General features: G+C 41.8%; 1 protein-coding gene across 3 annotated transcripts in view; it reads left to right on the top strand.

The window, feature by feature from the left end:
* WDR62 (WD repeat domain 62) overlaps positions 1 to 14,827 on the top strand; it is a 74,348-nt gene that overhangs the window by 45,090 nt on the left and 14,431 nt on the right. For all 3 annotated transcript variants that reach the window (XR_012802664.1, XM_075608726.1, XM_075608725.1), the window contains 6 exons: positions 597 to 719; positions 4,791 to 4,912; positions 6,973 to 7,025; positions 7,799 to 8,023; positions 9,665 to 9,819; positions 13,647 to 13,741. Coding sequence is in view for 2 of the 3 variants with exons in the window: in XM_075608726.1 (XP_075464841.1) it covers positions 597 to 719; positions 4,791 to 4,912; positions 6,973 to 7,025; positions 7,799 to 8,023; positions 9,665 to 9,819; positions 13,647 to 13,741 (773 nt within the window). In the remaining variant the exon portion in view is untranslated. The remainder of the gene's footprint in view (positions 1 to 596; positions 720 to 4,790; positions 4,913 to 6,972; positions 7,026 to 7,798; positions 8,024 to 9,664; positions 9,820 to 13,646; positions 13,742 to 14,827) is intronic.

Genomic DNA, 14,827 nt, shown 5'->3' with positions numbered 1-14,827 from the left:
ACTGTGCGTGTGTGTGTCTATTGTTGTATAACACAATTGTGTTGCCTAATATGGAAATAAATACTTGAATGTAAGGTAGTCATAGTCATTCAGAGTTTCTGCTTTTTAAACATCAAGTACTGTAAATAATTCAGTAATATTTTGAGGCAAAAAATTGTCAATAAAATTTATTGGGTCATTGCGCCGTTTTCTTGATGAGCTAAGAGTAGAACCACACTAATCCATAAAATGATCTGATTATTTCTGGCAAGTGATCTTCATTCATTTTTGTTGCATGTGAATATCATTAATCATAAGATATGTAAACAGGAGAAGACAAAAGCACCATCAACTTAACTTCAGTGAGTTTTATTTGCCATGAAGTACCAGTAATTTATGATGATTAAAATTCACTGAAGTTATCTCCGTGATGCCTTCGTCTTCTGTTTACTTATCTTGTGGGGCATATGGTCGTTACAGGTAAGCCCTTTTTGGAGTAGTTGGCACAACTGTTACAACCTGAGACTGCATTTACATGGAGTTTCTGGGAGAAATCTTACCTTTCTCAAGAATATTAATCATTCCAGGCAAAAAAAAAATGTTTGTTTTTACTGCAGTTGCGTATTTATCTGGCTTCTGGATCCAGTGATGACTGCCTGCATGCAACATCGTTTTGATGAAATGGCTCCACTAGAGAAACACAAGATCGCAACAGATGGAGAAAGCACCGTTAATATCTGGTACTGGAATAGAACGAACATAGAAATTAAGATAACAACTTGTGGTGGTGTTAGATTCGATTAAGATCACACCTTAAAGGGCAGTTGTCCTATAACATAGGCTTAGTACAGTGTCCTGTAAAGCACACTTAAAGTCTTATTTTTATCCTAGCTATTTTTTTTTTTAAATCTTAATTATTTAAAAAGGTCCAAAGTCTTCAGTAGTCTCCATATCGCAACCATTGATATTTACGCTATTGTAACTGAGCAGAGGGAAAAATAGGTCAAAATACTATACTATAGTACGGTCAAGAAATTATAAAAAAGTGATTTTAGATTTTTAGTATAGCTTTGTGTCTGTACCAAGCATTATTTTTATACCCCTGTTTTATTGGCCTCAACCACCTTTGCTGGAAGGCGGTTTCACAAATCTTCAACCCATTCCGTGAAGGATTTACTCTCGTTATCCTTAACCACCCAACCCCCAGCTTCATAGCACAACCCCTTGTTATAACATTTCTTTCTTTGTCATCCAAACGGAAGTGCACTGCTATTGGGATTACTCCTCCCCTTTTGGTATGACAGATCTGGGCTTTTTTGGGACCGATATAAGGATATTTTAAGGGTCTCTGCCATAGGGGAGCCTTCCTTCAGGCTAGTCCTCTATGTAATTGGAAAGAGTGGCAAACCTCAGCTATAAAGTGTCTGGTGTTTTCAGTAATCTTATCTCTTTCAGACAGAAGATTCTCAGAGGTAGAATAAACCCTCAAAGGTAGACTCCGATAGCCAGACTGCCAGAGTATGACCCTTTCTTTAGAAGATGGATCAGAGTTCAGAGATATTGTGAACACAAAGAGGGAGAATGCCTTCAAGAAAGCTTTTTTTAACATTAGAAATGGCTTATAGACTGGCTATTCCTCGGCCTGCATTTACAGGGCTTTGAAAGCTTGCTTAGCAGGTATGGAAGAGGAGTTGGCCTATGAAGTACTGAGACAGAAGATTCTAACGATCTTTCCTGTTCTTAAAATGGCTATAGATTTCCTGTGTGATGCCTCTTTTGATATTGTTTGCTTAATAGAAAGAATGCTGACTTTCTCGATTACATTAAGAAGTGCTTTTGGTTAAGCTCTTGGGTAGCTCACTGTATAAAAAAAAAAGTTAAATTCTCTGCGATGGATTTGGCGCAAATAATAGAATTTCAGGAAGAAGAAGTAAATTCCTTCTACAAGATAGAAGGCAATTTAGGGCTATGCAATCTAGTTATTCATTTAGAGGCTTCAGTAGATAAACAAGAGGATGAGATGTTTTAGAAATGAAAGAGGTATGTCTGTCGTTTCGAACTAGAACAGGAAGATGACGTGATCAGGAATTTGAGTTTTTCACTATCCACCACAAAGTACAAAGTTCCCATTACAGAGGTTGTATATGTCAGCGGTGCCATTGAGCAAGATTCAGAGGAAGGCCTTTTTTCAAGTGTTATCAAGATTCTTTGAAGCAGGAAAAACTCTAGTACCAGAATAGTTCTTATGGACTTATTCAAATTTTTCTGGTTCCAAAACCTTGAGGAGACTTTCGTCCAGTCCTAGATTTACGGTTTGTAAACACTTCTAAAGAGGATTCACTTCAAGAAAGAGTCACCGATAAATATCCTGGCAAGAGAGAATTGTGTGGCCATAGACCTAAAAGATGCCTATTGGTCAGTCACCAAAGATTTCTTAGGCTGGCATTTAAAAACAGACAAGCTATTACATTTCTGTGGGAACTTTTCTTGTTGCCACACCAGACCTGAACATATTGAGACTAATGGCCTAGAAATAGAATGGACCACCATAGTTAACCAATGCTTATCTGAAAAAGTTGTTCAAACAATATTCTAGTCAAGAAAACAGTATATTTCTAGGATTTACGAAAGAATGTGGAAAACATTTATAGCTGATATCTACAGCTTCAGAGGGTGACCTGAAACTGCTTCAGTAATACAGATACTAGATTTCCTTCCAGTAGGATTTAAGAAGACCTTATTGTCCAGATAATTGAAAAATACTAATAGCAGCAATTGGTGCGCTTTAAGAGGTTTTTAAAAGGAACATTGAGAATCAATTATTATACCTCAATATTGAAGACATTGTTTCTAGTGGCAATCGCTTCAGCGAGAAGTGGGGGGAAACTCAAGCCCTTCTTATTTAAACGTCTATGAAGATAAAGTAATCCTAAGGCTGCGCATATAGTGCCCGCGACGGGTGACGTCGCCGCTAGCGAAAGTTATATTTCTCTTTGCGGCGGCGTCGTGGGTGTACTGGCATTTGATTGTTTATGGAGCTGTCACATGAGGCGACAGCCCTTGAAAAATCAAATATTGCCAGCTACAAAAATTCGCAACGCGACGTCGCATTGTTGACGTCGCGCTTATAAGCACGCGCGGCGGCAATGCATTTGTTTTTGGGCGACGTCGCCCGTCGTAGGCACTATACACGCAGCCTAAAGCAGCACCAAATTTCAAGTCCAATGGTTTTTCTTAATATCACATGCATCAGGACATTGTGTTACTATTTTTTGGCCTAAGCATTATAATGAGAAAAAGAAAAATAATTTCACAACCTCGAGATAGTAAGATGTCTTAATTCATACAGAAAATCGGTTTATCCTGTTTGGATTAAAACATTGAGATGAGGCTTCTAAAGCTTCAATTGCGATATGGCCAAGAGATACCATTACAATGACTTGCCACGTAGCAAACAAGATTCCACTGAAAAAATTGGAAGCTCATTTGACTAGGGCAGTCACATCTTGGGCAGAAAGAGTTGGGGCATCCCCTGATGAAATAGGTGGAGTGGCCACTTGGAGGAATTTCAGTATATTTCTTAATCGCTACAAATTTAATGTAGCATCGGCCAAATAAATATTCTGTTGGAAAGTCCTTTTAAGCACTAATTTCTTAAATACTACCACTTACTCTTTAATTGCTGAGGTCCATCCCCACAGTAGGGCACTGCCGTTTGGACGACGACAAAGAAAGAATGAATGCCTGTCAAATTCAATTTCTTCTAGCCCAATTACAATAGTGCACCAAATATCCCTCCCAATTTTTTTTTCGTTTGTTTTTTGTTTTTCTCTCTCGAAGTAGTGTTGCTAATCGGGGGTAGTATATATATATTTTTTGGAACTGCTATGTGATCACACTAAGGAAGGTACTGGATGCAGACCATATATCTGTCCAAACAAAGCTATGTGTTTGTACCTGTCCTACCAAAAGGGGGAGAATAACCCTACAGTAGTGCACTGCTGTAATTGGACTTGAACAAATTGCATTTTTGACAGGTAAAATTATGTATAGATGAAATATGCTTTACTCCAACACGATGTTGAAACCCTTGATATATTTGAAAATTTCAATCATATTCCACCTCTGCTTTCTCTTCCAGCTGCACATGTTGTACTGACGTCTGGTATAAGTAGAACACATATGATGAATACATTAGGCTTAGGAATGGTTCTGCTGGCTGGGGAAATGTTGTCGATTCTTTATAAAGCTCTTCCTAACAGAAACAGACAGAAGACAAAAAGCCCCCCAATTACCAGCACACTAATCGAAGATTCACATTTTAACTAATTTAGAAGTATGAACCACTAAATAGGATGGAGAGCTATAACCGTATATTGTTTAACATCCCGGATGCATATCTGGTATAGAATGATTATAAGTATGAAGGAGCGGCCCAGTGAATAAAGACACTGACCGATCACCATGACACTGAGTTTTAAGCAGTGGAAACTGCCTTGCGCCCCACTTCCCCCCACCTGCTCGGCCCCGGCGTCACATGACACCTGGGGTCATGTGACATCACGTCGCCATGGTAACATGACGTTATTTGACGCCGGGTTACCAGAACGCCGCGTCGCTGGAAGGGAAGTGTATTATAGAGGCCTCACGCGTCCCCAGGCATTTAATTTAAATGCCATGGGTTGAGAGCGCAGGACCTCTAACTACCACTCCCCACCCCCCCATAAAATCTAGTGCGCCCCTGATGTGCTCCGCTGACTTAAGGATCCAATAACTTTTGTGTTGAGATTTTACATTTTATTTTGCTCTAGGAGCGAAACCTACATTGCAGAGTTTGAGGACACGAGTCAAAATGGCAACCTATCAACAGATAAAAGTAGCGAGAGCGGTGAAATCTCAGCGCAGACACCTCAGAAAAACAGCTTTGAAGAAGGTACGCGTGTTCAGCTATAATATACTTTGACATGCCCTCTTAATGTGCTTAACTGTTGCTGCGATGATTGGGCTTGCAGATTCATTGCAGCGTGTGATACCTTTTACAGGACTAATATTAGAATTCTTCACATGTACAGTGCTTTCAAAACTTCTTGGGGTTCTTCATGTGTTTGGGCTTGTAATGTGATCAAAACTCCACATACTGTATGGGTATACACTGTAAGGAAAGATTTGACTAGAGGCAATGGTAAGTCTTTGAAGAGTACTGAGCCAGTTTAAATCTGTCACCACCTTGTTACAAGCCTCTGCAAAAATTGTATTTGTAAACTATTGCCTCTATATATATATATATATATATATATATATATATATATATATATATATATATATATATATATATATATATATATCACACATAATGTACTATGTAGTGTAGTTACTATGCAACTATGTATATTACATTGTTCAGGCACACGTCACTGCCCAATAGTTTACAAATACAATTTTTGCAGAGGCTTGTAACAAGATGGTGACAGATTTAAACTGGCTCAGTACTCTGATATATATATATGTTCTTCAGTGATACCTTTTTTATTTGGACTAACAATTTGTCATAGGACAAGCTTTCGAGAGTTCTCCTCTCTTCCTCAGGTCAGCAATAATGATTAACAAAGGAATCTATGCCTAAAACAGGGGTTCGGAGAGCAGGGGGATGTACTGTAGATAAGGTGGGGTGAGAAAGGGGTGTTTGAAGACATTGGAAGGGTAATAAAACGGTGACAAGGAACAGCATGGAGGGGAAAGGTTATGCTGTGGGGGGGGGGGGTGGAGGTGTGGATAAAAACATTGGCAGAGAGGCAGGCAGGCTAATTACAGTTGTGATAGTGTGTGAGAAACCCCATATCCGCATTAAGTCCTCTTGTTTTGGTGTCAGAGTCTTATCATTCTCAGTTCAAATGTGTTCTGTTCTTGGGTGCGTTTAAACATTCCATTGAGGATTTTGATTTTTAAATCATTGATGGAATGATCTTGTAGTGAGAAATTATGTCCCACTGGTGAGCAGTGTCTTCCTTCTTCGTGGTGGAGTATAGTGTCTGTGCATATTTATTCTGCCTTGAAGTTTTAGGCTGGTTACCCCAATGTAGCATCCTTGGTCACATTTGTTGCATTGAATCATAAAAAACTACATTCCTGGATGTGTAGCAGTATGATCCTTTATCATTGAGTGTTCCATGGTTGTGACTGGCTGTGGTCTTGGCATATATGTTTGCAGAGTTTGCAACGTGTGTTGTTGCACGGTTTTGTCTCTGTATCTTCCCCCCCCCCCCCCCAATCTCTCTCTACTCCCCCCTCTCAGATTCTTCTCCTCCCCCCTCTGACTCTTCCCCCGTCCCCGTCCCCATCTCAGATTTCTGTTTAGCAGGATCTCCATGTTGTGAATCCATTCTAGATCTGAATGGGGCAGGAGGGACCGTCCCCTGCAAAGCTTTTACATGTTTATCTTCCCCATCGCCAATACCTTGAGGTCTGGGGGATAGACACTTTATGTCTGCCGGTTCTACGTCTCTTATCAAACCTATTCTCCATAGCTCCAAGCTCCACTCACTTCTGCTGCAGGATACATTCTTCATATTCTTTGGTTCAAACACCTTAGAAATATATAACTACTTCTTACTTGATGTGTTACTTTCATTCTGTGTTTACCAATGTATCATACATATTTCACCCTTGTATATTGTACTCTGAAGTTAAATGGTGCAAAACAGCAATAGAATGTGTTTCCTATGCCCGAGTGCACTGGTAGCGCCAGTCAGATATGTGTATATTTAGATAAGGGTATTGGAAATTGAACCACCTTTGCAGGGCTAGTGTCAGTCATAGCCAGGACATTTTGTCAGTACATAATGCAACATGTATGTTGCTATACAAAGGTAAAATCTCGCTATTTTAACCCTTCCTTTTGCCCAATAATTTGCTGATAACCAATCTTTGACCCTTGAGGCTCTACAAATAATAAAATCTTGATGAAAGTGTAATACTTATGTCTATATTTCGTAGATCCAACCTTCCTCCAGACAAATGGGAAACTACCCTTATGGATGAAAAAACTGGTAAGCACATGTTGCCTCTTTTTTTATAGTGTACACAGGTAGGTTACCATTTAGATAACTCATGTCATCTCCTTGATGAAGGTCCGTGTTTGACCAAAATGGCATCTGTTTCTCAAACAAAACATAACTAGTTTTTTTTTAATGCAGTATGGTGTATCCAGACCTTTTGGATACTTCATACTGATTGCAGCAATACATAAGGCATAATACATACTTGAATAAAATCTTTCATTCATTCACATGAAGACAGACATTAGCATGTGTGGTGTTGATAAAAAATGAAAATAGTGTTGGAGGACACTGGGGGGGAAGTTACTGTCTTGTAAATTATAGTTTGACTATACCACTTCCATGACCCAGGGTATTTGATGATCATTAGTTACCGTCTTATTGACTTCTCTATAGAGGATACTGTGTGCCAATCTAGAATGGCTGTTCTTGAGAAGTCTTCTGTGGAAAAAAAATCATTATACTGTATCTGCATGCAATGCACTAAACCTGTGAACGTCAACGGAATCCGTGTCAGATACTGGATCAAGAGCCAATGGTACCATAGCAGTAATAACTCAAGTTTAGATTTACTATAAGGTAATGAGCCGTATAGCACCATATTGCCCATTCATTTGTATAGTAAAGAAAGCTAAAGTCTCCTATTCTTTCCCCCAATGGTGCATTGTGGAAAAGCCTGCAGCTGTGACTATTTAAAATCTGCTAGGTATAGGAATGTGGCAAAAAATGCAAAATACATCTCTACTTCATTTTCCTTCTAACAGGATGGAGACCGAGAAACGGGTCTTCAGGTCAATTCAAGACATAATTATCAGCCGCGTGGGCGCTGGGCACAGTGTGACACAAACAATTTAATGAGGAACATTTTGGAGACACAAGATCGGCGTTCTGCTTGGACTCCATATCCTGGAACAGCTGAGAACAGTTTTCTGCATGACCAAACAGCACTAGAAGATGTTGAACCTAAGAATTTGGAACATCTTTTGGCGGTTAGTAACATCTTAAAGGTGTGCAACCACACATAGTTGGCTTAAATACCCTTGGGCCCATCATGTCCTAATCAAAGAGACAATAAAGCTTTGAGGAGGACAAGAAAGAGAGGCTCTGCCTCTACAAGGTCTTGTTTAACACTGATATTAGACACACAGTAAGGTAGCAACCAGAGTATATCCAAATCCTTTCCAAGCCCCAGCTCGCTGTTTACAAATTAACTTGATATTATTAAACAAAAATGATGAGTGTTAGATTTTGTTTAAAAAAAAAAAAAGGGCATCAATCACCCAGATGTAAACGGGTCACTGCCGTTAGTACACCTTGGTCCTAGGAGGGACTGTCCATTTTAATTATGGAGATTGAGCTCATCAAGTCCATGCATAGCTTTATTTGCATAGGGTCATCCATGTACGTAGCACTTCTGCGGTTATAGATGCCACAAAATTAATATAAGCCCTTTAAACATAAAAAAGCATTTGGGAAAAGGGTCCCTGTCCAGACGAGTTTACAGTCTAAATGTAAGATGATGGTACAGTTGGCTGCAAAATATGTAGCAACATTTACTTCCCTAACCCTATAACCACTACACATAATGCTCATGTACGCAAACATAGCAAAACTGGAGTACAGCCTTTTTGATAAATTGATGGAGTCAAAATTAGGCAATTTCAAAGTTTAATCCACCAGTTTGTAATATTTCATACCGTTTCCCCAAAAGACAGAAGAGACCTGTTGGTCTCAGGATCCTCATAACTTCTTTTTCTTTTATATTATCTGACGAGTAGCAAGATCCCTGTATCGCATCCCAATTCTCTGGGACGATACTAACAAACAAGTTCAAATGTTTTTTGTTTGCATTCAAATTGCTAAGGACTTATTAGCACTTTATCCCTTCAGGGGTCTGTTCGCGACCACATGATTGCTAGACCAAGATCACGTGGTTGAAATCTGGAAGACTGGTGGCAACCAGTTGCTTCTGATGTTCTTTCGCTCGAAGGGTTAAAATCTGTACACGCAGGGGAAAATAAAAATTGTCCGTTCCATCCATGTACAGACTAGATTCCTAGCCACTAATCTGAAACGTCTATAAACTAGAGCAGGGGTGCGCAAACTTTATGCGCTGCGCCCCCCTGCCTGCTCAGCCCCAGTGCTCGTACCCCCCTTACCTAGGAACCAGCGTCAATTGACACAGTGGGGTCATGTGATGTCACGTGACCTCACGGAGTCATTTGATGCACGTTGCCATGGTGATGCGTCGCCCGAAGCCAACGTAAGTACGTTACAGAGGCCTCGCGCGCTCCCCGGCATTTAATTAAAATGTCTTTGAGGAAACGCTGGGCCTCTATAACTGTCGCGCCTCCCCCCATCCCCAAGAAAGTCTCACGCCCCCAGTTTTGCACCCCTGTACTAGAGTACACTCCATTCAACCGCCAAAGGCGAGGAGAAACGGACATGGACACTGTACTACCCACTGGCAGGGAAGGGGATAATGTACTGCTACCATGGTGACAGAAGAATCACAAACACTATGGTTAAAGTAATGTAGGCATCCAAAACAAAACAGGCCATGCAGGTTTTGGCTATTTCATCTGCTTTTCTTTTATTCACAAACCTTTCTAACATTGAATTCCTTGTAGACCGAGGATCTGAATCATGAATATCTATTCAGTAGGACCTTTATGGACGAGAGGTCCACTGTTTTAGAAGATTCTGAGGGGAATTCTGACTCTTCACAACCAAACGGGGGTATCATCTATCCTTCTGCTCTGCAGATATCCCACCCAGAGGAAAGGTTAGTTTTACTTTATTCTGACCAATGATGTACCGTACATAAAATAATAATGTAATAATTGGGGTTTCAAGAAGCTAATGATTCCTCCACTTAAAGCAACGTCTCTTTAAGATCTTATCTGATTATTACTCCTGAGTGTCTTATCGCGTGTTTACGAATATGCTTTTTTATTTTTTTTAACTGAGCCGGTAATAAGCTCATCTAGGAAATAATCTAATACCTTGTGATGTACCGAGTTCCCGGAAATTACCCGGTACCCGGCGCTTTTTCAGCTACCCGGACCCAGCCACAGGGGGCTGGGACCGGCACCGGGTTGGAATCAGTGTCGGGTAATTTCAGAGCAGCTGAAAAAGAATTCAACACTTACCTGCAGCCGGCGGTGGAGGGTGAGGAGGACCGCGGCGACATCGTTGGAGCAGCAGCAGCAGCAGACGTCCTGGTGGTGGTTAAAAAGTAACCAGGACTGGCGCTCAAGTGTAGATACTAACACAGTGAACAGGAGAAAATAGTACTGGTAACCAAGAATACTAAATAAATGAATGAAGTTACCCACAAAAATGCAGATGACAGGATGAATATATGCAGTATACCCACTCAACCTAGGAAAAAAAGGAAAGTCTTCGTTTCCCTTGAAGTAGGGAGCGGGAAACCATATAAAAAGAAGAGAAGGGAAAAAATAGTACAGCAGTTTTTGGCAAAATATGTAGCTTATGAGCAATAATCTGCACACATTATACTCACATGCAGACAGTGAGTTAGAGCATGTCACACATAGTGTACAGGAACAGTGGTCCCACGTGGAGGAACCTCTGGAAGGATAGGGTGCAAATAGAACAGTGAAAATCAGGCAGTGAGAAACTGGGAGGTACAGGTAAGATACAATCTCACCGCTCCTTCCTCTCTCAATCTCTAACGCGTTTCGGGCCGTCGCCCTTTGTCAAAGGGCGGCGGCCCGAAACGCGTTAGAGATTACTCATCCCATACCATGATGTCTACCATGGATTAAAGGATTTTTAACCTCATACTCACCGGTGTCTAGCCCCCGTACTTCGCTGCTGTGCTCCGCTTCGTTCCATCGTGGAAATCTTCCTGCTATTTACATTTACGTGATGCACGCTGACGGACCCACCACTTCTCAACTGTGAGTACCCCACTCCTTCAGTTACGTTTGGGTGTTTATACTATATTTGTGTCATTCTCCAGGGAGACGTTCATTACTGTTCATTACTGTGGCATATATCATGGGGTCAGGCATTCATACCTGACCCGTATTTAATACCACAGGTCCCCCACATTTTAGGAGATAGCAATAGACACACTGGAATTTCATATGCTCGAGAGTGGATTCAAAGTGGTTCTTCTAAGAATTGTTTTATTACTCAAGACACTATCACTTCTACAGTGATTCTCCACAGCTGAACATCGATTGTTGGAACCCTGTTTCCTACTACTTGCTATCTCTGGAGAGGAAGGAGCGGTGAGATTGTATCTTACCTGTACCTCCCAGTTTCTCACTGCCTGATTTTCACTGTTCTATTTGCACCCTATCCTTCCACCTGGTCCCCAGAGGTTCCTCCACGTGGGACCACTGTTCCTATACACTTTGTGTGACATGATCTAACTCACTGTCTGCATGTGAGTATAATGTGTGCAGATTATTGCTCATAAGCTACATATTTTGCCATACAGTGCTGTACTATTTTTTCCCTTCTCTTCTTTTTATATGGTTTCCCGCTCCCTACCACATCCATTCGTCCTGGTGGTGGTGACAGCAGCAGATGTCCTTGTTCAGCCGACCAGAGCAGCAGAACACAGCACACAGCTGATTCTGGTCCGAGCCGGGGAACCATGTGACCGGAGCAGGAGTGTTGCTATTGGACAGCCAGCTCCTCCCTGGCTGTCAAATAGGAACGCTCCTGCTCCGGTAACATGGACCCCCGGCTCCCACTTACATCAGCTGTGTGCTATGTTCCGCTGCTCCCGCCGGCTGAACAAGGTCCTCCTCACCCTCCACAGCGGTCTTCCTCACCCTCCGCCATCGGCTACAGGTAAGCCAATGCTACCCCGGCCGGGTACCCGGCCTGCAAATTGGCCCATTTACCTGGTACCTGGCAATCGTCAGGACTCAGTACAACACTAATAATACCATTATTATTGTTAAACCTTATTGCCTTATAGCTAATCCAGGGTTCACATTATGGCTGCTTTGTCAAAGCTTCCGGGCTCTGCAGGACAATAGGAAGCCGTGACATCACCCGGTGTGGCTTCCCATTGGCCCATGTGACGCGGGAGCTTTAAATGATAGAAAACTGCTGGCGATACCGGCATCCCTTTTGGAGGCAAGTATCTGGAAGCAGGGGGTCCCCAAGAGCTGAAATTAAGGGGGTTCAGCTCCGGAGCCCCCCTGGTTCAATTCTGTATTTAATTGTATCCCGCCATGGATTGCTCCTTTATGTGCCCTTCTGTGAAGTGGCTACATCTATACTATTAACACTCCTCATAGTACAAGTAAAGTAAAGATAGGTGCAAAGCTGCATACATAGAAAAGGTTAGCAAAAGATAGCTTAGGATTTCAGCTTTTCTAGTCCTGAGTAGTTATATATATATATATATATATATATTACTGAGTTAAGTTATGGTGAGTAAAAAAAGTGACAAAAACCCTCCACAGGAAAGCAAATATGCAAATATAGCTGTATGCTCATCTGCATGTCTAAGGCAGGTCTGCAACCCCGCCTTTCCCCATTATCACCCAGCACACAGCACTTCCACTGCAGCAAGGGATTCTGGGAAATGACATGCAAATGAGCACACAATGTCACTTTTTGCCTCAATAACCATTTTTAACATGGTTCCCTATAGGCTTAAGCTTGCTGCATGGTCACAGCTTTGAGCACAGCCAGGGTTAAGGTGCATACCCAGAAAACCACCCACAGACAGCTGTTTCGACCTTGATGGGTCTCATCAGTGTGGGGTTGATTTTACTGGGAATGCAAGAGAGGCTATGGGATAGGCTAAACCATAATACTGAGTTAAGTTATGGTGAGTAAAAAAAGTGACAAAAACCCTCCACCGGACAGGTCTGCAACCCTGTCATTCACCATTATCACCTAGAATACAGTGCTTCCACTGTAGCAAGGGATTCTGGGAAATTACATGCAAATGAGCACATTGTCACCTTTCGCCTGAAATCCATTTTTTACATGGAACCCATATATATATATTATATAAACACATCAGCTTAAAAAATAAAAACCACTTTGGAAAATGCAAGCAGACCTAAATCTTCATTTAAAAAAATCTAAATTAAGTGATCAGTACGGCTTTGGAAAACATTTAGATACAATTTCTATCATTTTGTTAACAGATAGTAGTTACAAGTTGTAGTAGCCATATTTGGTTCAGGATTAAAAGCAGATTCAATGTAGGTAGTGATACCTTTTAGTGGACTAACAGCTTTTGAAACCTCACAGGCTTCCTGTAACACTACACTTGAAGAAACCTATGAGGTTTTGAAAACTATGTACACTAATTTTAATTTATGTACAACTCTCTACAATCTGCATTGAATATGCTTATCAGATAATAGTCATTATCAGTACAATTTGCAGTGTCAAACCTGAATAATATACGCAATTCTCTTTTCATGGGATTAATACTTTTACTGGAGCTTCAAGTAATAAAATATTCATTGCACAAACCTCAATAACTGGAGACATGAGATATTGTTGCATTTGTTCATAGGATTTTCTTGTTGACAAATGTAGTGTAGTAATATTGAATTGTATAATGCACTGTCTGTCCTTGCTTTTTTTATTATTTTTAAGTGATTTTTCTGTGGAAGAACATCATAGATTTCAGGATGGTTTTGAGATGGGCGATGCCAATATAAACAACTTCCTGTCAAGCTCACAAGATGGAGGTAATAATGTAGAGCAATCTTTTTCAATCGGGTATCCTAGGAACCCTCGGGTTCCGTGCAATTTTTATGTTTCAAAATTGTACCAAATGCAGAGGAATTTACCAAATGCATCTGATCTCAGACGCGCTATTAGAGAGGGTTGGGGTTCCTTACAATGCATCTGATCTCGGACGCACTATTAGGGAGGGATGGGGATCCTTACAATGCATCTGATCTCAGACGCGCTATTAGGGAGGGTTGGGGTTCCTTACAATGCATCTGATCTCGGACGCACTATTAGGGAGGGATGGGGTTCCTTACAATGCATCTGATCTCGGAGGCGCTATTAGGGAGAGATGGGGTTCCTTACAATGCATCTGATCTCGGATGCACTATTAGGGAGGGTTGGGGTTCCTTACAATGCATCGGATCTCGGACGCACTATTAGGGAGGGTTGGGGTTCCTTACAATGCATCCGATCTGGGACGCACTATTAGGGAGGGATGAGGTTCCTTGCAATGCATCTGATCTCGGACGCGCTATTAGGGAGGGATGAGGTTCCTTGCAATGCATCTGATCTCGGATGCGGTTGGAGTTCCGCAGAATTTCACAATATTGTTACAGGGATCCTTAAGCAAAAAACGTGGAACACCACAGATGTAGAGAGTTGTATAGAGCGAATACAAGCTTAAGGCCTCGGGTGCTTTCCCTGGCCTTGCGGTTGCTTACCGCACACGCCGTCAGGGGGCGGGCACGTCACGGGCCGGGGGCGGGCCAGTGTCGTCACGGAGCTGGTTCGCCCTCATTGGGCGAACCGCTCACATGACCGGCCTGTCGCGCCCGCAAGCGGGGGAATTTTAAATTCCCCTAAGACCTACGCTTCCGCGCGCTTGCGGAAGCATAGGTGAGCCCCTACTAAAGCCGCTCTAATTGCGGCTGTAGGGGCTCAGTGCTGAGCGAGAGCGGGCGTTAGCGCGCTTCCGCCAGCAAGCAGGGAACATGGCCGAGGCCTAAGGCATAATACTGGTGTGACATGCTAGACACACAAGCCTCAACTGGATCGTCAACATGAAATACAGGGTATGTCTAATGCACTCTAACTTTAGG

This window comes from Ascaphus truei, chromosome 7 (genome assembly GCF_040206685.1).
Source record: "Ascaphus truei isolate aAscTru1 chromosome 7, aAscTru1.hap1, whole genome shotgun sequence".
Classification (NCBI taxonomy): Eukaryota; Metazoa; Chordata; class Amphibia; order Anura; family Ascaphidae; genus Ascaphus; species Ascaphus truei.
The sequence above is the reverse complement of the archived record's forward strand: the minus strand, read 5'-3'. Positions and strand labels throughout refer to the sequence as shown.